Here is a 27242-nt window from a genome sequence, read left to right as displayed (position 1 = left end):
GAATGATATATATATACTAAAATTTAGCAATTTATTGTTATCCATTAGTATATAGCTGCTGTAACAGCTAGCATAATAGTTTAATCTTGTGTTTCTTGCATATGTTATGATTTTATGTAACAATATATAGTACTGGTAGTCTGGTACAAATGACAAAAGTTACTATAATGTATCACACACTAATACACTATTATATTGCACTACGTAAATATGATTTTTAAATTGTAAAGCACACAATTCTGTTGTATGGATACATTAAGAGGGGAGCCGACAAGACCTGATCAATCAACGATGTTTGGAAGTAAAGTGCAAACCAGGGCTAAATGCTGGAATATCATTCTTATGATGAAATGGGGGAATAAATTATTGCAAACTTACACTCGTAGAAATGGCATTGAAAGCTTTTCCGGGGCAATTTTCTTGAGTTGGTGGCAAGAAGTCATGGGTTAAACTACTTATCACACCTTTATTTCGTAACTAGAAAGATTGTTGTAGAATGAGGGCACATGAAAGCGTGCCTGTTAGTGGAGCTGTGGAACTTGGACCACCGCTTGGTATTGTGGTTCACTGAGTTAAAGTTTTTGTTGTGGTGGGCATTATGGTGTGCTTGATCTTCTAGATAATTTATGCTTTTTTTGTGCATATATAGTTGCACATATCTTTTATTTAAATGATATTAAGTATTGTGAAATGTTTCTATTTGATTAAAGTGAATTATGAATAGTCATGACTCGAAATAGAAATTATGACTAGCCATATATCTCAATAAGCTTAAGAGACACGAAGCCTTAAGTGTAATTATCTAACTCTATAATATAATGAAACTTAAAATTCATTTAATAACTCCAATTAAAAGAAAATCTTTCAAAGGCATAAAATACTTAAATTATATAATCAATATCTTCTAAATATCACTAAATCAATATTTAGCTTTTCAATTTGAAATTAAAAATTACTATAATTGAATGTGTAAAAAATCAAAATCTTAAGTGGAGGTAGAGTCTCAGTGTTCACGTTCATTCGCTACGCTGACCAACATCTAAAATATTAAAATATAATGAACTAATTATTTTAGCACAGTGAATGAATCCACCCAAAAGTTAGAAAAAAATTGTACTTTATTTAATATGAAATTTTAAGCAAAGCTCTATAATTAATAACAATAGCCAATATGCTCATAACATGGATAATAAGCATAAGTAATGATAATATGTTAAGCTAATAACATGCTTAATTTATTTTGCAAGTTATCTCAATTTCAATATTGCCCACAATCTCAGATTATCACTGTGTCTGAAGTGATTCTAATATCTCTCTACGGTTAGTGAAAAAGACAAGTTTTTTTCACAATGTGACACCTCATGGTGACCCTAATCGGATCAACTATGAAGGAAGACCTGAGAGCCATCTTGAGGTGATTTTTAGTTGGTGTGAATTCACAGGCACAATCCCAACTAAGACAGTTGGCAATATATGAGATTGAGAAAACTTATAGAATGAAATTGAACATGTCATTGGCTTATTAATTGTACTATCATTATTTGTGGTTATTATTTATGTTATAAGTATGCTGGCTATTATTATTAATTATTGAGTTCATATTGGATAATTTGGTTATATTTTGTTAGAAATTAGTTTCTGATTTGTTTCAAGTTGTTTTGAAGGTTTAATTTGATTCTATGGTTAAGTTTACCTGATGGTTCAAATTAAATTATATGTACTCATCGTAGGTTGTGCCTGGCTTAGTATTTGCTAGCAAATATAGAACTCTATATGTAAATAATAAATGGATATATAAAAACCTGATAGTTATAGTAGTTATTTGTAATATAGTCAAAGTAGAGGTTTTATTTGTAACATTAAAGTTCAGTCATATTATTCGTATATAATTCTCTAAATATTATTATAAATTATGCCTCATCTAGCTAGATATTGTGTACTACAAGCTACAGCACAATGAATAAAATAAAAAGTAGAGATAATTAGATTAAGGCCCTTCAACTATTATCTATATCTGCACCCTCTTTTTTTTTTTTCTTGTTAAAAAAACATCACATGATTATTTTATTATAAATTTTGATTTTATTTTTCTCTCTTTCTTGCTTTTGGGTGGATTTACTCACTATCCTAAAATTATTAGCTCATTATTTTTTTATATTTTAGATGTTTGTCAGCGTGATGAATGAACATGAGCACCGGGACTCTACCTTTATTTAGGATTTTGATTTTTTTTCATCTTCAATTATAGTAGTGGTTTTTAGTTTTAAATTGAAAATTTAAATATTGATTTAGTGATATTTAGAAGGCAATGATTGTATAATATAAGTATTTTATGTCTTTGAAAGTTTTTTTTTATTTTTTAATAAAATATATTAAATAAAGTTAGATAATTATTGTTAGATAATTACTGTCAAGGTTTCGTGTATCTCAAGCCTATTGGGGTACAGCTGGTAATGATTCTTATTTTGGATTGTGACAATGAAAGTTTCTTTTCTGTTCAGCTCTATAAAAATAACGCATCTAGGGAATATATACATATCTATTGATTATTATTGTAATTGTGTTGCCCAACTCTTTAAGATATTAATTACCTCATTGGATAGCTATATTTGCTAAGGCAAACTTATCTTGTTATCGTTGTTTACCTAGAAATTACTGATCTTAATTGTTAGTAGTATTATTTTTCAGCTTTTCTCGATATAATCCTTAGCTGGAAGGCAAGAAGAAGTATGTCTTCTGCAGTTAAGCTGAGGTATATTCTGAAGGTTGTTTCAGCCGCTGTATGGGTCATAGTATTACCAGTTGCGTATGCCTATACTTGGGAGAACCCAACCGGAATAGCAAAGACTATTAAAAGCTGGGTCGGAAGTGGCCGGAATCAACCTTCACTATATATCTTGGCAGTTGTCATATACTTGTCACCGAATATGCTTGCTGCTCTGTTGTTTCTCTTTCCGTTCCTTAGGAGGTTCCTTGAAAGATCACACTACAGAATAATAATGCTCATGATGTGGTGGTCTCAGGTACTCTGAGTTGGTACTTCCATTATTAGTTCTTGCATCTTAGTCACTTGCACTAGATATTTTCATACATATCTAGGAAGCACGCCAAACCACATAACTAACTTTTCTATTTCATTTGACTTGGCTTTGGTGAAATGTACAGCCCCGTCTCTACGTTGGAAGGGGAATGCATGAAAGCTCTTTCTCACTGTTCATGTAAGTTATGTTCAATGTTCTTTATGTAATCGTGTTCCCATGGAGAATTTTCACATTCAGAAGCATTTTATTGTCAGGTACACAATATTCTGGGTGGTTCTCATATTGACAAAGTTGGCATTCAGTTACTATGTGGAGGTAAGTTGTTTGTTGTTTCTCATTACTGATGCTTGATGCTAATATAGTACTCATTCAGTCGTTCTTGGGCATTTTCTGAATTCATGTCATAATTTGTTGAAGCTATGCAAGTTCTTAGCAAAGAGATTTTATCACATCATAGTTGTTGTGGGCAACTTTGATTATTTATACTCGATAAAACTGTACGCATCAGAGTTTCTAAACTAGTAATACAGAAAACTGTACAGGATCTAAATGTGATTTTTTAAGAGATGCATCTATATGCGACGGGCAGATGTGGCCTCGTTCGCGATTGGGGAAAGGCTTTCCTTGTAAGTGGTCATCAAATTCCTCATCGCTCAAAAGTGCTATGGATCGAAATTGGGGGCGAAGCGAGTTAGCGTTCTTCATATAGATGGGCAGACATGGGGAAGAGGGCGATGCGACGAACATCTGAGCCCTTCGTATGAGGCTATAGTGATGCGAAGCTCTAAACCCCTTGCACTGGGCCCTAAAGCCTATGCCATGTGGTAAGGGATTGAGCAAGGTCTCTAATCCCCACATATCTAGACTGTAGAGCCATGTGCCTTCTTTCAAAGGTTCCTAGTTTCATACTTTATACCTGTAGATAAACTAAAGGGAAATGCATTTTATCCCTCTTGCTGTTAGGCCAAATTCTAAAGTGCCTCCCTAGCTTTTATGTCACCCAACCCCATTTTGTGGATGTAATTTATGTCCTCTCGTGATTCTAATTTTCAGTTAAAACTATTAAAGTTTTGACCATTTTTTCTTTTATATTCTCTCTTTGTAATATTTTCAATGTCTGAAATATAAAAGTGAGAAATATTGAGATAAAAGAAGCATAAGACAAAAAGATTTTTTACAAAAAATAATTTTTTTAATTAGTTGTAAAACAAGAATGCCATTTTGGTCTTTTCGTATTGAAATTGATATTTGTTAGATAGTTGCATATATATTAGAACTATAAAGAGTTTAAGTGATACAAATGAAAGTTTAGAAAAATACTTTGGATTTTTAACCTAATCACAGGGGTGTAAAATAAAGGATGCTTCTATCTTATTAACATACTAATTATTTTAAAAGCTTAAGCTGTTAAAGAATGGGAGTTTACTATATTTTTTCTAATAGTTATTGTCATGACTTGAAATCGGAATCATGACCGGACCTCAATACGCTTGAGATACACAAAACCTTATTAATACTTTCTAAGTACATAATGACAAGAATAAATAAAAGAAAATAATTTGATTTATATAATTTAAGGTAATTGTAATGAAAATAACCAATGTCATAAATATGCCTCTAAACAAATTAAATTAACAAATAGTCTAAAACATAAGACCAAAGGAACGAAACGGTAAATGGGTAGATCCTAAGTGGAGGTAGAATTCCGGTGCATCTCGCTCAGTCACTATGCTGATCATTACCTGAAATATAGAAAAAGAAAAATTCATGAGCCAACAACTATAGCTCAGTGAGTGGAATCCATTTGAAAGTTAAATAAATCTAGGATTTTTAGCGTTAAATAAAATCTAAATTCAGCGATATAAAATAACAATTCTGCGAAGCATGTTCTTAGAATAACAATAATAACGACAATAATAATAACAAAAAGTCATAACTCGTAACATGCTCAATTTCAATGTATCAAAATTTTCTCAATAATAATAATGTCATTTATCTCAATTGGGTCTATACTCTGTGGATCCACATTAATTAGAAGTCATCTAATGATAATGTTCGAGTCTTTTTCTCATAAATGATTCAGTTGGGGTTATCAGGAGGTATCACCATGTGATAAACGGATCCTGTCTCTTTTAGTAACTGTTGAGAGAGATTAGAGTCACCTCAGGAAGTCTTTTGGTCTATCATGAGATTGTTCCCTAACCCAGCTAGAGCCACTTAAGAAAGTCACCATAGTGATCTAAAATTAGACTTTTCTCTCTATTTCTAGATAGACTTGAGTCATCACGAAAAGTAACAAGTGATATATACCAGAATTGTTTTCTAAGTCATACCAAATACCAGTCATATTTTTTTGACTTAATTTTAGGAATTTGCACAAAGTATAGGAATGCATTGAATTTTATATTTTGCGCATAAAATTATAAAAATTTAAATTGTGCACAGAAAATATAATAATTAATTTGCACAAAGAAAAGTATGTGGTCAGATAAAAGATACGAGGTGTAGTATGAGTAAATATGTAAGTGAACCCATTCACCTGAGTCTAGGTAAAACAATTGGAATCTCTAATCTCTAGTCCACGTGCTAAAAATCACCACCTTTAATAATAAATAACAATAACATTTTAAATTAAATGATATTAAGATTCTAAAATTTAAAAACTAAAAGTATTACCTATTTGAGCCAAAACAAGTCTAATCGGTTGAGCTGGGCTGCAGTTGGCTTGCAACTCACCCAACCACTCACTTAAATGGATTGGGCTAATGGCTCAGTCCAATTAAGTTAATTGAATCGGGTCGGGTCCCTTGGATTCGAATCCAACCCGACCTGAATCCAATAACTTAAAGGAAGAAGGCCAGACTCGGGTTGCGACTCGGTTTGCTCGAGTCTGCCTTCTTCATCCCGAAAATAGATCGGAGAGAGAGAGAGAGAGAGAGAGAGAGAGAGAGAGAGAGAGAGAGAGAGAGAGAGAGAGAGAGAGAGAGAGAGACGTCGACGGTCACATTTTGCCAGCGGTCCGAAAGCCGTGCCTGCATCTTCCTCACGACCTCGACGACTTGAAAGAGGAGAAAAGACCAGCTATGGCGACCGGCAAAGAGGTCTCCATCCATGGCCGATGGCGACCGGAGCCATGAGGGCTCCAAAGAGAGTTTTTTTATAAAAAAATTTAGTTCTTACACTTATCACTTTTGGGCTGAGACATTGTCAACGAGTAAAGGTTTTATATGTTAAATAATAGGAAGGCTTAGCATGATTCAAACTCAGGACCTTCGTTTTGATACCATATAAAACTACTTAAAAAAGCTTTGGCTGTTAGAGAATAGTAGTTTTTATATTTTATATTGTAATGTATCTAAAAGATTTCTCCATTAAAGAGACCTACTGTACTATGGATAATCTAACGAGACCTTCAAGGTGATGAAGAGAAAAGTTGGAGTACTTGGTAATTGCTTACAAAAAATAAATATTATGTCCTTTGTATCCAATAAAACTGTATATAACATATAATATAATGGCAAAAAAGGTCTTTTGTGAACTTATGATCTATTTGATCATAACTGAGAAATTACCTCAGGTTTGCAAGCCATAAACATGTTTCTATTCAGCCACCTTCATTAATAACATCGTTATATACCCACTGCAGATCAAACCTCTTGTTGGTCCCACTCAAGATATTATGAGGATCCCGATTACTACTTTCCAGTGGCATGAGTTTTTCCCCAGAGGTGACAAATAACATTGTCTTCTTTTTATTGTTTCCCATGTTATAAGTCTATAAAGTATTGACTTTTCATATGCAGCGAGGAACAATATTGGTGTCGTGGTTGCTCTTTGGGCTCCAATCATTCTTGTATGCCTCTTTAGTCTTTATCACCTTTTCTTTTCTAGTACCTTATTATCTATAATTTTTGATCATTAACTTAAATATCCGAGTGCTTTCCAGGTTTATTTTATGGATATGCAGATCTGGTATGCAATTTTCTCCACATTTGTTGGTGGAGCTTATGGTGCATGCCGTCGTCTTGGAGAGGTTGGTAATTCATGTATTGTCCATATGTTCAGTTGGTAAAGGGAGAGTTTTTTTAAGCTGTTAAAGAACAGTAGATTTTAATATTTTATTTTCTACCACCTTAGTTTTGAGCTGAAATATTATTAAGAAACCCAAGAAGTGGATTTGACTTAAATGAATAAATGTTTTATATTTTAAACAACAAAAGAACTTAGCATCATTCAAACTTAGAACCTTTATTCTGATACCATGTTAACTTAGCATGATTCAAGCTTGATTCAACCATGAAAGAGATTAGATCTTTTGCTAGTCTTTCGTTTAAAGACTTCTACTTATATCTAAATCAAAAAAATTAATCTGGTCAGCTTGCTTTATATTTTTGAGGTACTGGGCATGATAATACTTTCATTGTATCTAAACTGATCTGCTAAAATTTTGCTTCATTTGGTACTAGCTCTCTCTCTCTCTCTCTCTCTCACACACACACACACACACACACACACACACACACACACATTTTGGAGGGACGTTGGCCTAGGATCTACTGCTGGGCGAGCGTCAATTAAATAAAATGGGTTATATGTTGTATGCTTCCTTCGGATCTTAAATTCTCTGGTATAATTATGAGCTAATTTGTTGTTTATCCTTGTGATGGTATTATTTTCTAAAAGAGTTAATTACATGGCCTATCTTCTTTCCCTCGATCTAATTCCTGGATGGATCAGATTCGAACTTTAGGAATGCTTAGGTCCCGATTTCAGTCTTTACCTGGTGCATTTAATGCTCGTCTTATTCCGGTGGAAAAGCCTGATGGAAAACAAAAGAAGGGTTTAAGAGCTTCTTTATCCCGCAGATTTGCTCAGGTGTGTCCCTGATATTTTTGAACTTGATGTATTAACTTAATTTCTTTTCTTTGTCCTTTATCTATTTCTTTGGATTTCCACGCTCAATTTTCTGTCTGAGACAGTAATGATAGTTCTACTTTTCTAGACGGCCGATGATGATAAGGAGAAGCAAGCAGCAAGATTTGCACAGATATGGAATAAAATAATCACTAGCTTCCGGAAAGAAGATCTCATAAGCAATAGGTAGTTTGGAGTTTGAAGGTTTTAGCACAATCATAGCACAATTTACGGGGATGTCTTTTAATACTTATCAGGTGCACAAAAAGTATGTCACAAGTGCTGATGTAAATGAAATGCAGGGAAATGGACTTGTTGCTTGTCCCATATTGTGCAGATCGTGATCTCAACCTTATACAGTGGCCTCCATTCTTGCTTGCCAGCAAGGTTTGTGTGCCCATGTTGTTGAACATCTGAGTTGGATCTATATGCTAACTGAACTTCCTTTGGATGTTTAGATTCCTATAGCACTAGACATGGCTAAAGATAGCAATGGCAAAGACCGCGATCTGAAAAAGAGATTAGATGCTGATGATTATATGTCTTGCGCAGTTCGTGAATGCTATGCATCATTTAAGAATATCATTTACTATGTAGTTAAGGGTAAACCCGAGACTAAGTGAGTACTTGGTTAACTCGTTGTTTATTAACATTCTTGTGCTTTTTTAATATTTTGCTCTAGCATATTTGAGCTTCTCTCTGTAGAGTTGTTCATTTTGTTTTATCCATACTTAGGTAAAAACGGGTATGTGCTGACCCATATTGTCTTGCTATTTGCTATTTGCAGGGTTATAGATATTATATTTAATCAAGTTGATATCCACATAGAAAATGATAAACTCATATCAGATCTGAAGATGAGCGCTCTGCCTGCTCTCTATGAACAGTTTGTGAAGTTAATCAAGTATTTAGTATGTAATGTCAACCGAAAAGATTCCCTTTCATATCTTTTTGGCCAACTCTTGTTTTTAAATCACATACCCGTTCTTGACATTGCAGATGGATAACAAACCAGAAGACAGGGGACAGGTCGTTATTCTTTTCCAAGACATGCTAGAGGTCGTAACAAGGGATCTGATGGAAGAGCAACTCTCCAGGTATCAAATGTTATTTCACTCCTCTGTATGAGCCAAGTCATCTTGTTGTTGTCTGTAAGTCAGTTTGTTCCATGGGGTTGTTTATTGCACACCCCCAATCTGTTAAAACATGCTCAACAAGGTTCATCCAACGGAAGTCTATAATGGGCTTACCATGATAGAACTCTATAATTAAAGTTGTTGGCCGCTGCAACTAAATTGTCTTTAGCTTTTCCATTTGACAAATTTCTTTTTGTCATTACAGTAGTGTACAAAAACTAGTTGGCTATTGTCAAATTGAAATATTTGGCGCACCATTGGTGCTTCATGGCTAGACAGTAGGGATATGCCTAGAAAACCCCTTCTAGCCTGTAAGTAATGAGTGTAAGGATATAAATATAAAAAACTAGTATTCTCTAATAGCTTAAGTTTTTAGAGTAATTAATGAGTTAACATATTCATGTTAATAGTATATGATTAAAGAAAACTTAAACTATCTTCACTATAACCATTACAACTATTGTTAGTTTTTAGTAGCCAAATTTAACTTGAGCTGACTGACCTAATGCCCTTGAAAAAATCAGGAATCATTCAATGATTAAAAGGTATTTGATCCCAACTTAATTTTTTCCTGATCCAAACTGAGCTACTGTATTAATACTATGGATAAACCGGTAAACAAAGCTTTGAGGAATCATTAGATAATAAAAGATGCTGCACTAATTAAGAATGACACAAAACTCGTATTCATGTTATAGTTAGATCAAGCCATACTTTCTGTTTTATGATAAATATGCTTGTGGTTCCTTGAAGCACCAAACCGCAGTTGTACAAGCAACTGAATCATGTTCTTGAATTTTTCACTTTCAAAATCCAGCACCCAAATAAACCTTGGTAGGGTTCTTAATGCTATTGTTTTCTCTTTTATATTTTCTTCCTTTCAATTGCAGCCTTTTGGAGTCTAGTCATGGAGGTTCATATGGAAGGCCTGAGGGTATGGCGCCTTTGGACCAACAGTATCAGTTATTTGCATCAGCTGGAGCTTTTATATTTCCTTTACAAGTAACTGATGCTTGGACAGAGAAGGTAGTACGTCCTTATTGGTTAGTGTATCATATATCCTAGAATTTATCTAAAGCTAAAGGGTTTTTATGCTGGCCCCCAGATAAAAAGGCTTTATCTGCTACTCACTGTGAAGGAGTCTGCTATGGATGTACCATCTAACCTAGAAGCACGAAGACGTATTTCTTTCTTCAGCAATTCTTTATTTATGGATATGCCTGATGCACCTAAAGTTCGTAACATGCTATCATTTTCGTAAGTTCCTTCAGAGTCTGTCCAGCCAGATCTGGCATTTGATTTGAAAATCTCTAGCGGCCTGCTATTTACATTGGTTGTCAATTCTGTTCTTTTGTTAGCTGGATTTAAGAATTTCTTGTCTTTAGCAGCAATGTCACACTATTTCTATGTAATTGCTATTGTTGTGCATGATGTTTGTTTATCTAGATCTCCTTCAACTAGATATCAAATTTAAGCATGATACAGACTTAACTTGAATTTATAAAGCAGCCAAACAGTCTTTGCAAATTTTGAGCTCGTTTTATTCAGTTACTTGATTGCCTAGAATATAATATAAAGTGATAGATTTCTCTTCATGTTAAAGTAGTTAATGATTTAGAATTCAATAACAATGAGGCTGCCAAGGAAATTCTTAGGATTATTTTTTTGTTTTGTTGCATTGTTGGCTCCTTGGATTTATGTTTGTTCCTATGAATGTTGTCTGCCAAAATTTTCTTCTTTCTGCTTTTTTCAGTTATTTTTAGTTCGACCTCTCAACTCAAGAGTGTTTCTATTTGCTAAGTTTGCTGTACTGTGTGATGAAATTTGCTTTTAAAGTGAATAAGAGTTGTAATTAGATGCATCTCTACTTTTTTTAGAACCGTTTGAATTGCGGTATTATTCAAGTGGTTCTCAAAATGTCATAAAAACAAATGTTCATTATATATGGGACGATGATTTTATCGTATGTATTCTACTGTTTATACAATTTATTGAATAAGATGTTAATATGAATGCTAAATAAGAAATGGGGTCACTTTTTTCATACTTTTATTCGGTACTTATTATCTGATAAAGAGAAAAAAAGGATTTCACTTCATTGTTTTTTTACTTAGAAGAATGGAACCATGGCATGTTTGGAAAATTGGAACAGATTATGTTTGCAGAGATTTTGAAAAGCACTCACTTCGGCTTATGCAATTTTAGTTTGAGTTTCTAGGTTTGGCCCAAATAAACATGTAATATTGGTGTGGAGATGATATACTATTCTGTGGAATAGTTGTTCCTTAAGACTACATATTTTAACTTTAGAGTGATAATAGTTTTGGGTCACCCACAAAATGCCTCCATACTTACTATGAACCATAAGACTATGCCTTTTCTACCCATATCTCCTAATTTATTGGCACATTTATTTGCTGACACTTCGTGAAGCCATGGCCTCCAGCTTCTCTATCTCTCTCCCAAACTTTACTAGAACAATTTTGTCTCTCATATACCTTCTGCAAAGCAAATTGGTTTCTCAGAGACAATATCTCAAAGAATGTGAAGAAAATGATCCTTAAGTGTGAAAATCTGTTCTTGATTGTAAATACTTGGTTTAAGAAGTGTGAGGGATGTTATGAACATCTTCGGCTTAGTATGTATTAGTTCCTTCATTTTGATCAACAGTTGCTTGAAGTATGAACTGCTAAACAAAGCACCTGTCCTTTAGAAACCTTGAAACATTCCTTCAAGAACACCCCTTTATTTGCATCAATGGAAACTCTTTGATAGAAGCTTTCCAACTGCATCTATTTTGCCTAAAAAAGTTGCAGCAAAGGGAGACCCATTCAGCCTAGATATGATTTTTCTTTTCTTTACCCAGTAATTTGAGGAACCATATTTGGTTCAGAAATTGCTGTAGAGTATAGAAAATTCTGGAACTCCAAGATATCTCACTTTATCTATGGCTTGGGCTCAGTGTGATGGGAGTTGCTTTTATTAGCTATATTGCTGTCCCCTAAGTGGCCTTATGAGAAACCAAATAGAGTAATTCATTCTTACGAAGTGACACTATAGAAAGCATGAGACTGTCAAATTGAGTATAACAATGGCAATTGCCGTCGAGTAAGAATTGTATTTGCTATTAACATTTTTGAAAGCACTTGTAAGTTAAAGTATAACACCCACTGCCAGTCCAAAAATATTTTGAATTGTGGTTCCTGTTGAAATGTTGAATAAATTAGACCACTCATGTCTTTAACAAGGTAACATCTCTGCAGAGTGTTGACACCCTATTACAATGAGGATGTTCTTTTCTCTTTACATGACCTTGAAGAACCAAATGAAGATGGAGTTTTTATCCTTTTCTACTTGCAGAAAATTTTCCCAGGTTCATGAGTAGTTCCTGCTGTATAAATTTGCAAGTTTATGTTTGCTAATGCAATACACAGCTGTAAAAATTATCCTAATTTATGTCATTTCTAGATGAATGGACCAACTTCCTTGAGCGAGTTGAGTGTAAATCAGAAGAAGAACTTCGTGGAAATGACGGACTGGAAGAGGAGCTTCGTCTATGGGCGTCATACAGAGGCCAGACATTGACCCGAACAGGTGTAGTATCACTTGTTTTCATGCTTTTTCCTATGGGGTCATTAGATTTTCTTTACAAGGCACGTATATATTTTTATCCTTGTCTCCTACTGTTGGGTTATATTTACAGTTAGAGGTATGATGTACTATCGGAAAGCTTTGGAACTTCAGGCATTCCTAGACATGGCTAAAGATGAAGGTACTCTAATAGCATGTTCTTTTTGTGCTTATAAGATCTTTATACAATCTTCTTAAATAAATGATATGTAATTTGTTATCTTTTGGATCCTGTTGAACTCTCCATCTCTCCAGATCTTATGGAAGGTTATAAAGCAGCTGAGTTAATGTCTGAGGAACACTCAAAACTAGAAAGATCCTTGTGGGCACAATGCCAAGCTGTTGCAGATATGAAGTTCACCTACGTAGTCTCGTGCCAACAGTACGGGATTCAGAAGCGATCCGGGGATCCTCGTGCACAAGATATTCTTAAGCTCATGGCAAAGTATGTAGAAATGAAATTTAAGTGCTAGACATAAAAATGATAGGTTAAGTTATGTTTTTCACCGTCTGAAGTATGACCAGTTATGAAACTAAGCCCCTATAGAATAAAAGTTGCAATTTGCCACATGAACTGTCTGAAACTATCTGGTACTCTGCCCTGACTGACGAGAGGTTTTCCATAGAATCTTCTTTTAGGGATCTGTTCATGTATCATATTCCTTTTGCTCACTGACCAATATATCATTGGTGCAGGATTTTATGTTTTAGAAAATTAAGGGACAAATTATATGATCTTGCTTTTCAGGGTATAATTAATTAATTATGTTACATATATACAGTATGAAGGTGTATATATGAGTTATCCTACTGATAGTTAAATTATTTCATTTATGGCAAGATTTCTTGCTTCTAACTCTTACTATGATGTTAACCATTAACTTTTGCTGGTTTCCTTCTTCTTTGTTCTCAGTGATATGTCTGTTGTATATTCATCTACTTCGTACTACGTGAAATTAAAAGGCTACTCATAGTATCACTAATTATTAATCAGCAAACATGTTGAAGTTACTTTTATTTGACAGGTATCCATCACTCCGTGTAACATACATCGATGAAGTTGAAGAACCTACTAAGGACAAGAAAATAGAGAAAGTTTACTACTCTGCTTTGGTAAAGGTTGCTTTACCCAATACTGACAATCCTGCTGAGCAAGTTCAAAATCTGGACCAGGTAATACCTCATGTTTCTGAACCAAAATCCGATTGCCAACTTTGTGATAGTTTGCACAAACTATTTATATGTTTAGTAGAATTGGTTTGAAGTTTTGTCCGAAACTTGGACTTTTTGCTAAGCGATTCACGTTTTAGTCCTGTACTCCTGTCTGATCTGAAATTGGCCCCCTGAAACTAGCATTCAACTGAAATAATCATATAATTATTATTTTTAATGTATGTTTTAAATTAAAAGCTAGATTTGAATTGAATTCAACTTGTACGTAACTCAATATCAACCTCATTACTTAAATGCTATTAGATTTTGTGTGATCTTGAAAAATAAGATAAAGAAGACTATTTATCAAAAGAAGTCAAACCGATCAAAATATTTAAATTTTTTAATCAAAGCCAAAACTGAAACCCAAAATTCGAACTATATTTAATTTAGTAGATAGTGATAAAAGGAAAAATAATCGAGATACTTTTGGAAGGATGGGGAAATAACCTTAGCCAAATTAGATTGGACAATCATGAGCAAGAAAATTACTCCCTCTGCTTGCTATTTTACTCTCTTGACTGATATGTGGAGCATCTGAATGAGTTAAACCTAGGATTTGGTCCGATGCATAACATGATATGTTGGCCAGTGATCTATTTCCTGTATTCATCTTTCCTTTACTTGGTATATTTTGTATCTATAGAGGAGCCTTTCTAGTATTTTATTTTGATTTATATCTAAATCTTGGAAAAGAATATTTCTGCTTACTTCATTTTCGCTTGACAGGTCATTTACCGGATAAAGCTTCCTGGCCGTGCAATCTTGGGTGAAGGAAAGCCTGAAAACCAGAATCATGCGATCATTTTTACACGCGGTGAAGGTTTACAGACCATAGATATGAACCAGGTAGTTTGCAGCTTGCTTACTTTCTAATTACATTATGCAGAACTGCAGCTCATGATCTCTATTCTGTAGGATAACTACATGGAAGAGGCACTCAAAATGAGAAATCTGCTGCAAGAATTCCTGGAAAAACATGATGGGGTGAGGAATCCATCAATACTTGGAGTCAGGGAGCATATATTTACTGGCAGGTTAGTATTTTATCTTAGTATTGAAGAGCAACCAAGCTTACAATTAGTTTTCTTTTGATGTGTTATGCAGGAAACATATGATATTCTTTCTGGTTCTCTGTGCAGTGTTTCTTCTCTTGCATGGTTTATGTCAAATCAAGAGACTAGTTTTGTGACTATTGGGCAACGGTTGCTTGCAAACCCTTTAAAGTGAGTGTTTTGTTTTCAGAGGTTTGGTTATTTTGGTATCAGTTTCCTGATACCATTGATCGTTAATGGAGAAGTTAATTTTACTTTTGTAATGCTTGATAATTGTGAGCCCTCTGTACTAGCAACTTTTCTTGTTTACAGATTTTAGCATTGTTATTCTTCCTTTTCTTGTGTTTGTCTTTTTTGGAAAGAAATGTTAGGAATGGGGAATGGTTTACTTTATCCTTAGACCTTTCTTAATAGGTTGTAACTTGATTATTGTCTATCAAATATTCATCTACTTTGTTCGGCAAGTGGAATTTGATTGAAACATCTTTTCAGTGTGTGAAAGATGAAATTCCCTATGGTTCTTGGCCTAAGCAAGCAGTTTTTCCTGCACTGAGATCATCGCCAGTGGTGTGTTGATTCATCTAATGTAGCAACTAACTTGACTTGAGTAGTTATAACTTCTACCTGAATCATTTGCTATGAGCCAGTACCTGAGTAATCTTTAAATATGTTATCCATGTCTGAACATGACGATATTTGAATACTATGCGTGATTGCCAATTGTTCCTTATGTTGCTCTATGTTTTCCTCTCTTTTTTATACATAAGCAATATCCATTGAGATGTTACATTAACTGACCATAAATTGAGCTTTTACCAACTTATTGTTTGAATTTCCTCTTGCTAGGGTTCGCTTTCACTACGGTCATCCAGATGTATTTGATAGACTATTCCATCTGACGAGGGGTGGCATAAGTAAAGCGTCCAAAATTATCAACTTAAGCGAAGACATATTTGCAGGCATGTTTCCAATTTTGTAGTCTTATGACATATCCAAAGAGGCTAGATAATCTTTGTTAACTCACCAACTATCCTAAAAGCGCAAGTTATTAGACAATTGTGATTTTATATTCTAACAATCTACAGTTGATTCAATCTGTCTATTAATGTGCACTGAAAATAATAGCAGTAGCTAGTAACTGATACAGAAAGTGATATCTGCTTCTGTGTTTATTTCCACTACGTAGCACCACCATTCCATGGTGAGGTTAATCTATGTGGATAACAAGGGTGAACAACTGGAGATTAAATTCAAAAATCAAGTATGTTTCTGGGTTCCCATTTTGTTACCAGATACCATTCAATTTAGCTACTGTATTGCAGGTTTCAACTCAACTCTTCGGGAAGGTAATGTTACACATCATGAATACATGCAAGTTGGCAAGGGAAGAGATGTTGGATTAAACCAGATATCACTATTTGAGGCAAAGATAGCTAATGGAAATGGAGAGCAGACGCTGAGCCGTGACTTATATAGGCTTGGGCACCGTTTTGATTTCTTTAGGATGTTGTCATGTTATTTTACCACTGTGGGTTTTTACTTCAGTACTCTGGTATGAATTTCTTCATTCTGAATCCTTCATTTAATTGTTCATTTATATGTCCGTGTTGTCCAGTGTTTTTTATATTGTTCTGTACTAGCAGGTGACCGTCCTTACAGTTTACGTCTTCCTTTATGGACGGCTCTATCTTGTTCTTAGTGGACTTGAAGAAGGCCTTACAACTGGTAGAAGATTTATCCATAACGAGTCACTTCAGGTTGCTCTAGCCTCCCAATCCTTCGTGCAGCTCGGATTTCTGATGGCTCTGCCAATGATGATGGAAATTGGTCTAGAAAAAGGATTCCGGACAGCACTAAGTGAATTCATACTGATGCAGTTACAATTAGCTTCTGTGTTCTTTACATTCTCTCTTGGGACTAAAACTCATTATTATGGAAGGACATTGCTCCACGGAGGTGCTGAATACAGAGGTACTGGTCGTGGGTTTGTGGTCTTCCATGCTAAATTTGCAGACAATTACAGGCTCTATTCTCGCAGTCATTTCGTCAAGGGCATTGAACTGTTGATTTTGCTGGTTGTGTACCAAATTTTTGGTCAATCCTATAGATCAGCAATTGCATACATTTTCATTACAATCTCGATGTGGTTTATGGTGGGCACATGGCTTTTTGCTCCGTTCCTGTTTAATCCATCGGGTTTTGAATGGCAAAAAATTGTTGATGATTGGACTGATTGGAACAAGTGGATTGGCAACCGTGGGGGAATTGGTGTACCAGCAGAAAGAAGCTGGGAATCATGGTGGGACAAGGAACAAGAACATCTGAAATATTCAGGAAAGCGGGGGATTTTGATGGAGATAGTGCTAGCACTACGATTTTTCATCTATCAGTACGGCCTTGTCTATCACTTAAATATAACGAAAAAGACTAAAAGTGTCCTGGTATTCTCACATTCTTTGTCTTTATGTCTTATATCATTGCATTTATGCTGTATATTATAAGATGGCTGCATGAACTTTTTCAGGTTTACGGCATTTCGTGGCTTGTAATCTTGGTTGTTCTTTTGGTCATGAAGGTAAGAAGTACCTTTTGTTTTTAAAAGAAAATTCTAGACCGGGAAAGCCTGGGTATTCTCTAGTTACTTGTTGATTATCATTATTATTATTATTATTTATAACTATCTGAAGTATTAGCGTCTAACGGAGTGTCAACCGATTTCCTTGAAGTATATAGAAACACCTTACTTTTGGCCTTCTGCTTTATAATTCTTTTTAGTGTTGCTTTTTGGCACTTACATTGTCTTGGGATTTCTTCCTTTCTTTTTTCCTTTTTGCAGACTGTATCAGTTGGGAGACGGAGATTCAGTGCGAATTTTCAGCTAGTATTTCGTCTAATCAAATTTCTGATCTTTGTAACATTTGCTTCCATCTTGATCACTTTAATTGCCCTTCCTCACATGACAATGCAAGATATCCTTGTGTGCTTCCTAGCTTTCATGCCTACTGGATGGGGACTACTTTTGGTTCGTTCTCAATCCTCTAACTGTTGCTGCTAATTTTGGTTTGCTGCTGCTGCTGCTAGATATCCTTCATAATGTGCTCGCTTGTTTCTATTTCAGATTGCGCAAGCTTGCAAGCCTCTTGTAAAATGGGCTGGGTTATGGGGCTCGATACGCGCTCTAGCACGAGGTTATGAAATCATTATAGGCCTGCTCCTGTTCACCCCAGTTGCCTTTTTAGCTTGGTTCCCATTTGTTTCGGAGTTCCAAACGCGCATGCTATTTAATCAAGCCTTCAGTAGGGGTCTGCAAATTTCTCGCATTCTCGGTGTGCACAAGGACCGTTCATCTAAGGCCAAGGAGTAAAGTGGTGTTCTTGTTGGCCATAATTATTCTAAATTGTCAGGATTAAATGAAATTAACATATATCACTTATTGTATCATATGCTAGAAATAGGTGGCACCTTCCCCTTTGGAGAGAGAATGGATTCATGACTAGGACAATGAAATTTGGTACAACCCACAGGCCTTTGATGCTGATGACGTTTGGCATTTAGCACATATTTTTAACCTCTTGAATGTGATGATGCAGCGCAATAGTTTTAACACCGGAAAGTTATATATTTTGAATCAAGTAATGGTAACATAATACAGGGAGCTAGCTATGTGAGAATTGGCCCAGAGGTTATATGCTACTTTCTTTAGGTATTAGATAAGCCTTCTAGATTTTTTACGCTGCTTGTTTCTTCTTTTTATAAGGGACATAACATTTTAGGGAAATTTATAAAAATACTATCTTTTGCTTTTATTATTTTTCACACATTATATGGTATATTCATTCTGATACTTAATAGTTTGCTTTTAATGCTTTTAAAAATATATTGAGTCAATTTTATCGGGCTATTTGTTTAAAAAAAAAGTCCTTAGTTTTTAAAATTAGTAAGATTAATTCTTAAAACTGAATGTATTCAGTTTTTATACTAAACGTATATATATATTTTTTTAATGAAATGCTTATAATTTACACAAGATACTTACAAGTACGCTATAATTACGCTGAAGGGTTTGTTTCTGCTATTTTAAAAATTAAGAAGTTTTGTTGTTCAAATGCCGCTGATTTTACCCTTAGTATACAGAATAAAATATATTTCATTTCTCTGAAAATAAAAAATAAAAAAATGTAAAATATTTGTCGTTTGTCTTAGTTTTTCATTTATTTTTATCTTAATCTAAAACAATTGTTGAAGGGTATTTAGAGTATTATGTATTTATAGTTATTTTAATTAATCTATATGGTAATTGATGGTTAAGAAAACAAAGTAAAATTTAAGTGTCTATGATCAATTTTTCAAAATTTTATGAAAAGTGTGATGAGGGTCAAAATGATTGTGCTTATCATAGATACCTTCTCATGCCTCGAAGAAAAGAAGATCCATTGATCAAAAAGTAGAGATAGATAGAGCCTATCCAAGTTTCCTCCAGAAGCCTTTAGTTGGTACATGTCAGTCTTCACTCACGAGATCCCATGTTTTGCTCACTTATCGTAGTACTTTTTAAAAAAAAAATTTGGGATGAAATATCGTAGTACTGTCTGCTATAAATGAAAAAGTTTTCGACAAGACAATTGTGGCTGCTGGAAAAGGCGAAAGGTTATGATAAAAAGGTCAACCCGTTTGGCTTCTAAGCCACCCATTTACCCTTAAAAGTTAATTGGCACATCCTTAATCTTGAAACATCTAAGTATCCTTTCTCGATATGAAATGATGCAAAGAATACACATTTTAATTTCTTCTACTCAAATACTTAATTTTTATTTTTAATGATTAGCATGAAATAAGAATTCCTGAATTCACGGAAATCATGGAGAAGGATCCATCCTGGTCTGCCGGTCAAAGTATACGGCATGATGAGGAAACATAGAAGCCATGAAGCAAAAAAATTTGCATCCACACAAGCAAGATGAGAGCCATGAAGCTTTAAGATGGTTGCTTAGCATGCATGAGATCAATATTAATCCAAAAAAAAAAAGGCCATATCTTCTCATGGCTGCTCGTCTCCTTGTTTGCATTAATAGCACCAAACTCCTACCCCTCTTGACCCTTTGCCACTTCTGAAATAGACCCAACCCCCCAGGCTTTATTTCTTGTGGGTAAGGAGGATCACAGGTTCTGAATGCTCTCAACGGCTGACTGATCCAAGCACTAGCTACTCACCTATCTGATCCCTTCCACCTTTTTATTTTATTTTTTATTTTAAAAAATAGATTTTTTACTTATATAAATTTGAAAAAATAAAAATAAAAACTGTTTTCAAGAGCAAGGATATGCATTTTAAGAGAGCAATAATATCCATTTTTGAAATCCAAGAGTTTAAAAAAAAATTTACATATTTTTAGGGGGAATAAATACTTTTTGAGGGTTAATGTCACATAATTCACATTAAAAGAGTCGAAGTCAAAACCTCCTAATTAGTCACGGTCTTTTGAGCTCGACCTCCCTTGTCACGATATGCACTTTTGCCCTTTTTAACCTTTTTCCTTTATCGCTTTTCGCTTTTAGCTTGGTGGCAGTATCGTATATTTAGCCAACTACATTGGCATTTACTGATACCTTCCAACTCTATAAATATATCGACTCCTATTTGCTTCTTACCTCTTTTCCCACTTTGCCCTTCCCTTCCCCTACATTTCCTCCGATCCCTACCGAAACCGCTGCCTTCCGCTCCTCTGAGAAACTCCCAAAGAGCTCTCTGCGCTCTTCGATCGAAACCCTAACCTTATAATTTGATCTCGTGACCTCGAATTATTCGCGGAGCCGTGATTACCCCGGGAAATCTTGCTACTTTTGCGCCATCGCGAGGTCCGGATAGGGTGGTGGGCAGGTAGGGGCGTTCCGGCTTGATCCGGGAGGAGAAGAAACCTAGGGTTTCTTTGAAGAGGAAATGAGGGATGTTCTCATGGCTGGGGAGGACTGTGTCGGCGTGTTGGGGCCCGGTCCGGAGGTACGCGCGTATGAGCAAGGATGAGGACGAGGGCGGCGGCGACGCGCTGCTGTGGTCGCGGGACATCGAGCGGCACGCGGCGGGGGAATACTCGTTCGCGGTGGTGCAGGCCAACGAGGTCATCGAGGACCACAGCCAAGTCGAAACCGGGACCTCGGCCACCTTCGTCGGGGTTTACGATGGGCACGGCGGGGCTGACGCATCACGATTTATCTGCGACCACCTCTTCCAACACCTCGTCAGTAAGTGTTCTTGATGTGGATGTGATATCCGTTCCTTGCTGTGTTTTATTAGTATTCTGCCAGTAATCTTGGTTTTTGTTTGTTCATCTTTTGTCGTCATGGTTGTTGGAATTCGCAGCAGTTTAGATAAATATTGCTTTTGACTTTTCTCTTATTATCAAGAGATATTGAATAGTTGAATTGGAGGAGAACATTTATTAATCATGTCTACTTTAGGCAATCTGTGTGGCCATTTGGTTTGTCCAGCATGACCTATCAGACCGCTAGCGGTGCTGTATGGGTGGTTGCCGTGATAACGAATTCTTGGCTATTTTATAGCTACTAAGTTACAACTATGTCAGAGAGGATGTTATGATCTGGAAGAAGCAGTGAGATTACAAAATTAAAGTGGATTGGCATAGTTATAACGGCTGTTAGAAAAATAAGATATGAATGATTTAAGATGTTAAAGGTTGGTACTGGAATCCTCTTAAGCAACACTTTTACGTTTCAGGTATAGCTATTATGTTGTTTGGAAATGGAGTTCCTAGCTTGAAGTCGGTATCAGAATAGAAATTACTTTTTAGTGTAAGAGCTTTTCCTGTAGAATGAAATAAGAGTTGTTTGTTAAGTTTTATTTATGTCTGGTTGCACACAAAAGCAATCTTTGATGATTTCTCATTTTCATTGAATATCAAGTTATGCCAGCAAACTGAATCTCTTTACCATTACATTGCTCCTTTACTATCCAATATTCTGTCTTCCGTATCTGATGTTCTTCCATTGCACAGGGCATGTTCAAGAAAGTGGAATGATTTCTGAGGATGTCGTTAGAAATGCTTTTTCTTCAACTGAGGATGGTTTCCTGGCACATGTGCGGAGAGTGCATCAAATAAAACCTTTAATTGCTGCAATTGGATCTTGCTGTTTGGTTGGTGTTATATGGAGAGGAACATTATTTGTAGCTAACCTTGGAGATTCACGAGCTGTTATCGGTTGCTTAGGTAGGTCAGACAAAATCGTTGCTGAGCAACTAACAAGAGATCATAATGCAAGCTTGGAGGAAGTGAGGCAAGAACTTAGATCTCTTCATCCTGATGATTCACATATTGTGGTTCTTAAGCATGGGGTGTGGCGTATCAAAGGAATTATTCAGGTGAGCCATCCTTATGCTTGTGCTTGTGTTGTACACCTGAACTCTTAGATTGTTCCTAAGTCCATTTAGTTGGTGAATATGTATAGGTCTTTTTCTTTTGTATTCTGTTTTGTGTAATTTCAAATGTGGATGCTTGAAATTGCTATTCCATTAATATTTTCAAATTTTAGCTAGTAATTGAGACATAGTTATAAATTTTGGATAATAACACTGCCTATCCACTAATGATAAAATTCGCAGGCATGCTTAAACTAATAATAATGTATCCTTTTCTCGTCAAGCACTTTAATTTGACATTCATAAAAGCCTTTAAAAATAGGAGTTATTAGATCGAATATACTTCCTGTACTTGTGCTATTACATGCTAATAATGCGCAGTGCAATTTAAATGGGCAGTGCAATTTGTACCTTGCAAATTCACGTCGGAGGTGGGCACAGAATACAGGTGCTTGATTTTTCCACCTTACCTGTACCTTGTTAGCATACTCTGGCATGAGAAATGCATGAATTGGTATTGAAAGCATACAAACTGAATGCATCATTTCCAGCATCATATGAAAGTCATCCGTAAGCTAGGAGAGGGCATCATAGGAATCTATGTAGAACTGTGCATTTTTATTGTTTTCTGGAGAGAAGACTAGGTTCTGTATAGACTTTAGATTGGTAGCTGTCACTTGAACTGTTATTGTGAGGAATGTCAATCCTTCCTTTTGCCTGCGTACATGTAGAACGAGTTGATTACTGTTTCATATCATATCAATGGAAGCAGGAAACATGTGTGTAATTTTCCAGTAGTTTCCTTGGATTATTTTTAAATACTGAAATTCCTTTATGTAAACACCCCAATTTTGATTCATGCTCAGGTTTCAAGGACAATAGGTGATGCATACTTGAAGAGGCCAGAATTCTCCATAGGTCCATCTGTGCCTCGTTTTCAGCTCCCTGGACCTCTTCGCCGGCCTGTCCTTACAGCGGAGCCATCCGTATACACACATGTGCTTCGTCCACAAGATAAGTTTGTGATATTTGCTACCGATGGGCTGTGGGAGCACATGACAAATCAAGAAGCAGTTGAAATTGTTCATAATTACCCAAGAGCAGTACGCCTAACCTTCCATCTCCCTGTTTTTCTTTTCTTAATAATCCAACTAATCAACTCCCCTCATAATTTTGTTACGCCTAACCGGTCCTTTTTCTGTTCACAATAGGGAATTGCAAGGAGACTGGTCAGAACAGCTCTGCAAGAAGCCGCACGGAAGAGGGAAATGAGGTATGCAGATCTCAAGCAGGTGGAGAAGGGACTCCGTCGCTTCTTCCATGATGACATTACAGTTGTTGTCATCTACATCGATCACGAATTACTGCAGGAGAGAAATGCTTCTATTCCAGGACTATCAGTGCGTGGTTTTATTGATTCAGTTGGGCCCTCCAAGTTTTCAGTGTTAGATGGTATTATATAGCATGTTACACCAGTATCTGATGTTACATTATATTTTAATTTCACCCAAATTTCACATTTCCCTGCCTTTTGTAGTCTTCTTGATTCAAAATTTGGCTGCTCTTTTTCTTCTCTGTTCCATGTTTTGCTTCTGTAATTTTCAATCTCCGTACCCTCTAATATGCATTGTCGGTCTTATTCTTCTTCGAGTTAAAACTTTGTTCTAAGTTTCTTTCTATTTCTAAGTTCCTTACTTGTCTGGATGAGTAAATGCTCTAACGTTCTTTTTCCTCCCGTGGTGTGTTTTCGGCACGCTGCATGCCAAAATCGAGCAACTCTCTCTAGTTTAATGTGTTAGTGCTTGAAAATGGTGGAGGTGACGCTAGATGGATTTTTTTTTTTTCATTAACATATTATGGATATAGTTGGATCCTGTTCTCGAAAATTGGAGATGTCTTAGTATTACATTCTCTTTAACAGGTTCGCCCAAACTTATAGTTAAGCAAAACCTAAATGATCAGGGAAAGAACTTGTTCTGTTTGTTGGCCATAATTCCTAATACGAAAAGTTCATTACCCACAAACCTAGTGAGAATTAATTGCAAGATATTTTTGGCATTACAATTCATATATTATTTCTCTTGATAAAACTTAGGATCGGACTGTAGATAACTGTATTGCAGGATGGAAATCTCAAGCACGAAAGAAAAGATTACCTATCTACATAAAGAGTAGCAATATACTTCAGAATGCTGATCTCCCTGGACAAGAGATATACAATTTAACACGATATTGGAAGAATCAGTATACTTCCACATTCCATTGTTCTCCTTTCTTGAGTTCCTTCTTGTAAGTCATCCAGTCAATACCTGTGATTGTAGCATAAGTTCTCCACATCAATGTTCAAGATACTTATACGAAACTACATTCTATATTCAACAGCAAAATAAAGTATCTTACCATCTTTGGCAGCCAAAGACAACATAATGTCATCAATACCCTTCTCCATTCCCTTCAACCCACACATATATACATAGGTGTTGTCCTTCTTGAGTAGCTCCCACAGCTCCTCAGCATACTCGGCCATGCGAGTCTGGATGTACATCTTCTCCCCCTTGGCGTTAGCTTGCTCTCTGCTCACGGCGAAGTCTAGCCGGAAGTTTTCTGGTGCCTTCTCCTTCATCTTCTCAAACTCCTGATGGTCACAATACAGCCAAGTTTACTTAAGATAAAGATGTAATAGCAACAAAAGTTTGTACTTTTATTTGTAAAGAATCCTATAGAAATTATAATACGCCCACCTCTTTGTAGAGCAAAGAGCTGCTTGTAGGTACTCCCAAGAAGAGCCATGCGAGTCCATTGAACTGCATAAGAATTTCAACAGCCAAGCTTGCTTACGGATCGATAACTTATAGCAGAGCAAGACAGAGAGAAGAAAATACTGAGGTAGGCAAGTAAAATGACAATTGTAGACCTAATCGCCACTAGGGAGCTGATAATAATATAAATTCAAGCATCCTTCATTAATGGGATTGAACATAATAGTGGCATGCCAAAAAGCAGTTACCTTGTAGTCCTCATACTTCTCAAAGAACATTTTCCACAAGAATGACCTGAAAGGAGCAATTCCAGTTCCTGTCGCAAGCTGCAAGGACCAAAAAATGGCAGTGAGCTTTCCAATATTTACTAGTAGAATCTTTTGGCAAAACAAAACATTGGAAATCATGCTTACCATAATGATAGTCGCATTAGGATCTTTTGGCATAAGCATTTCTTTCCCAACTGGGCCTGTAATCTTCACATCAGAACCAGGCTTCAAGTCGCCTGGAGAACAAAGACAGAACAAGAAAAGCATTAAAAAAGAAAAGCTTCACACATGCATAGGATTTTGAGCATGATTGGATGAAACGAACTTGGTCAACTCAGAGAAGTAAATCAGTTGAATTCCTTACACAAGAAATTTGAGCAGACTCCTTTGACTACCTCCCCTTGATCATTGGTATAAACAAGTCGCTTTACACAGAGAGAAACCTACAGAAACATATACACCCCATGCTTATGTATGAGAGAATCCGAAAAGTTAAAGACGTATAGAAAACAGGGTAAAGATCCAACTCACGGTTTTGGAATCACCAAAGTCTCCAAGAGCGCTACTGGCGATGGAGTATAATCTCAACTTGTGAGGCTTCCCATTCTTATCAATCCCATCTGGTATCACACCAATGGACTGCCCCTCTCTGTATGGAACCTCCCCTGCCAAAATAAAAAAGAAAGAAAGAAAGAAAAAGAAGACAAACTTTAGATAGATATCAATCCAAATCCATCAACCAACACTCTCAAGTGATAGATAAGAAGTAGAATACCCTCTGTGCTGAAGACCATGTGCCAGGTCTCTCCGGGTGCATCGTCGCCGGTGATCTTGGTGTTAAGGAGGCATCTACCAATGTATGGCTCCTTGGGCCTGTACTTGTTTGTGACCACTCCTTCATCCTGCTTCTTTGACACCTTCTGCACCTTGGCTGGGACTGTGGTCACTTGGGCTCTTATGGGCACAACTCTTGCATTTGTAACTATGGAGATGCTCCTGGGATAAAGCAAGCATGTCTGCGCACAAGAAAGAAACAAAGAAGACCCATTTATTGGATTATTTGTAGCTATAGATGGCGTGTGTTCTGTTCGAAATGGAAGCTTACCTTGTGGAAAGAGGAGGAGGATGAGGAGAGGAGAGTTGTGGTGGTGGGGATGCCATGGGAGGAGGATTTGGAGGAAGGGAGGGAGACAGCGGCAGTCACGGCGGCGGCTGAAGCCATCTTTGGAGGAGGAGAGATGAAAGGGAGCAGAAGAGGTGTGGAAGGGGAGGTGGTGAGGAAAAAGGTGGGAAAGGATTGGTGAGGATTTTGGATGAGTGGAGGAGAGTGGTGATGGGGATGAGGTGGTCGTTGTATACTTGGACGAGGATCACAGAGTGGGGTGAGATTTTAGTGAGGTGGGTCGTAGACTTGGAAGTAATATGTGGATCACGGCCCTTTATGGAATCTTTGGATTTTATTTTCCCCCTTAGTTTTAATTGTTTTCTTTTTCTTTGCTTTTCTTTTATTTTGTTCCTGTTTTTATGTGAGATTCTTCTTGCAAGTTGCAACCAATCACGGCAACGGTGCATCCAAATTAGGGTGAGTTTGCCTTCATTTTCTTTTAAAAAAATTCATTCTTGCACTAATATTAGTTTTAAATTATCACCACTATAGCTCACTAATTAAGTACTACTATCGTGGTATCAACTTATGTGAGTTGATATTATAAGTTAGATTTCTCTTATATTAAGTTAAGATTTGATAATTTTAATTATTAAAATGCTACGTGAGTATAGTTTAAATTTTATAAAATTGGCTTAATTCTCTAACTTACATATTCAGAATATTAATATTACAATATTTAGTTAATA

General features: G+C 36.0%; 3 protein-coding genes across 3 annotated transcripts in view; 2 read left to right on the top strand and 1 right to left on the bottom strand.

Annotated features, from left to right (window-relative positions):
* LOC140783561 (callose synthase 3-like) overlaps positions 1–18526 on the top strand; it is a 29219-nt gene extending 10693 nt beyond the window's left edge. Inside the window, exons 16-43 of the mRNA XM_073130471.1 lie at positions 2689–3023; positions 3166–3218; positions 3296–3356; positions 6688–6769; positions 6845–6894; positions 6988–7074; positions 7779–7916; positions 8044–8141; positions 8258–8342; positions 8414–8574; positions 8743–8866; positions 8955–9052; positions 9982–10117; positions 10197–10348; positions 12355–12464; positions 12560–12685; positions 12795–12863; positions 12977–13166; positions 13747–13894; positions 14663–14782; positions 14852–14970; positions 15076–15159; positions 15835–15947; positions 16311–16540; positions 16632–17429; positions 17513–17563; positions 17825–18010; positions 18107–18526. Of these exons, the coding sequence (XP_072986572.1) occupies positions 2689–3023; positions 3166–3218; positions 3296–3356; positions 6688–6769; positions 6845–6894; positions 6988–7074; positions 7779–7916; positions 8044–8141; positions 8258–8342; positions 8414–8574; positions 8743–8866; positions 8955–9052; positions 9982–10117; positions 10197–10348; positions 12355–12464; positions 12560–12685; positions 12795–12863; positions 12977–13166; positions 13747–13894; positions 14663–14782; positions 14852–14970; positions 15076–15159; positions 15835–15947; positions 16311–16540; positions 16632–17429; positions 17513–17563; positions 17825–18010; positions 18107–18352 (4250 nt within the window). The 3' untranslated portion in view covers positions 18353–18526. The remainder of the gene's footprint in view (positions 1–2688; positions 3024–3165; positions 3219–3295; positions 3357–6687; positions 6770–6844; positions 6895–6987; positions 7075–7778; positions 7917–8043; positions 8142–8257; positions 8343–8413; positions 8575–8742; positions 8867–8954; positions 9053–9981; positions 10118–10196; positions 10349–12354; positions 12465–12559; positions 12686–12794; positions 12864–12976; positions 13167–13746; positions 13895–14662; positions 14783–14851; positions 14971–15075; positions 15160–15834; positions 15948–16310; positions 16541–16631; positions 17430–17512; positions 17564–17824; positions 18011–18106) is intronic.
* Positions 18527–20635: 2109 nt separating this feature from the next.
* LOC140784801 (probable protein phosphatase 2C 25) lies at positions 20636–24017 on the top strand. The gene is made up of 4 exons (XM_073132365.1): positions 20636–21228; positions 21999–22363; positions 23227–23463; positions 23572–24017. The coding sequence occupies exons 1-4, from the start codon at positions 20934–20936 to the stop codon at positions 23821–23823; spliced, it is 1149 nt and encodes a 382-aa protein (XP_072988466.1). The 5' UTR covers positions 20636–20933; the 3' UTR covers positions 23824–24017.
* Positions 24018–24409: 392 nt separating this feature from the next.
* Positions 24410–26730, bottom strand: LOC140784802 (ferredoxin--NADP reductase, leaf isozyme, chloroplastic-like). Its single transcript, XM_073132366.1, has 9 exons — positions 26494–26730; positions 26164–26404; positions 25920–26053; positions 25753–25831; positions 25533–25624; positions 25368–25445; positions 25102–25164; positions 24761–24995; positions 24410–24669 (listed from the first exon to the last, which is right to left on the bottom strand). Exons 1-9 carry the CDS (start codon positions 26608–26610, stop codon positions 24602–24604), a joined length of 1107 nt encoding a protein of 368 aa, XP_072988467.1. The 5' UTR covers positions 26611–26730; the 3' UTR covers positions 24410–24601.
* Between the last annotated feature and the right edge of the window lie 512 nt (positions 26731–27242).

This window comes from Typha latifolia, chromosome 3, assembly GCF_019914945.1.
Source record: "Typha latifolia isolate L0001 chromosome 3, TyphaL0001v2, whole genome shotgun sequence".
Taxonomy (NCBI): domain Eukaryota; kingdom Viridiplantae; phylum Streptophyta; class Magnoliopsida; order Poales; family Typhaceae; genus Typha; species Typha latifolia.
Note: the sequence above shows the minus strand (reverse complement) of the source record. Positions and strands in the feature narration are given on the sequence as shown.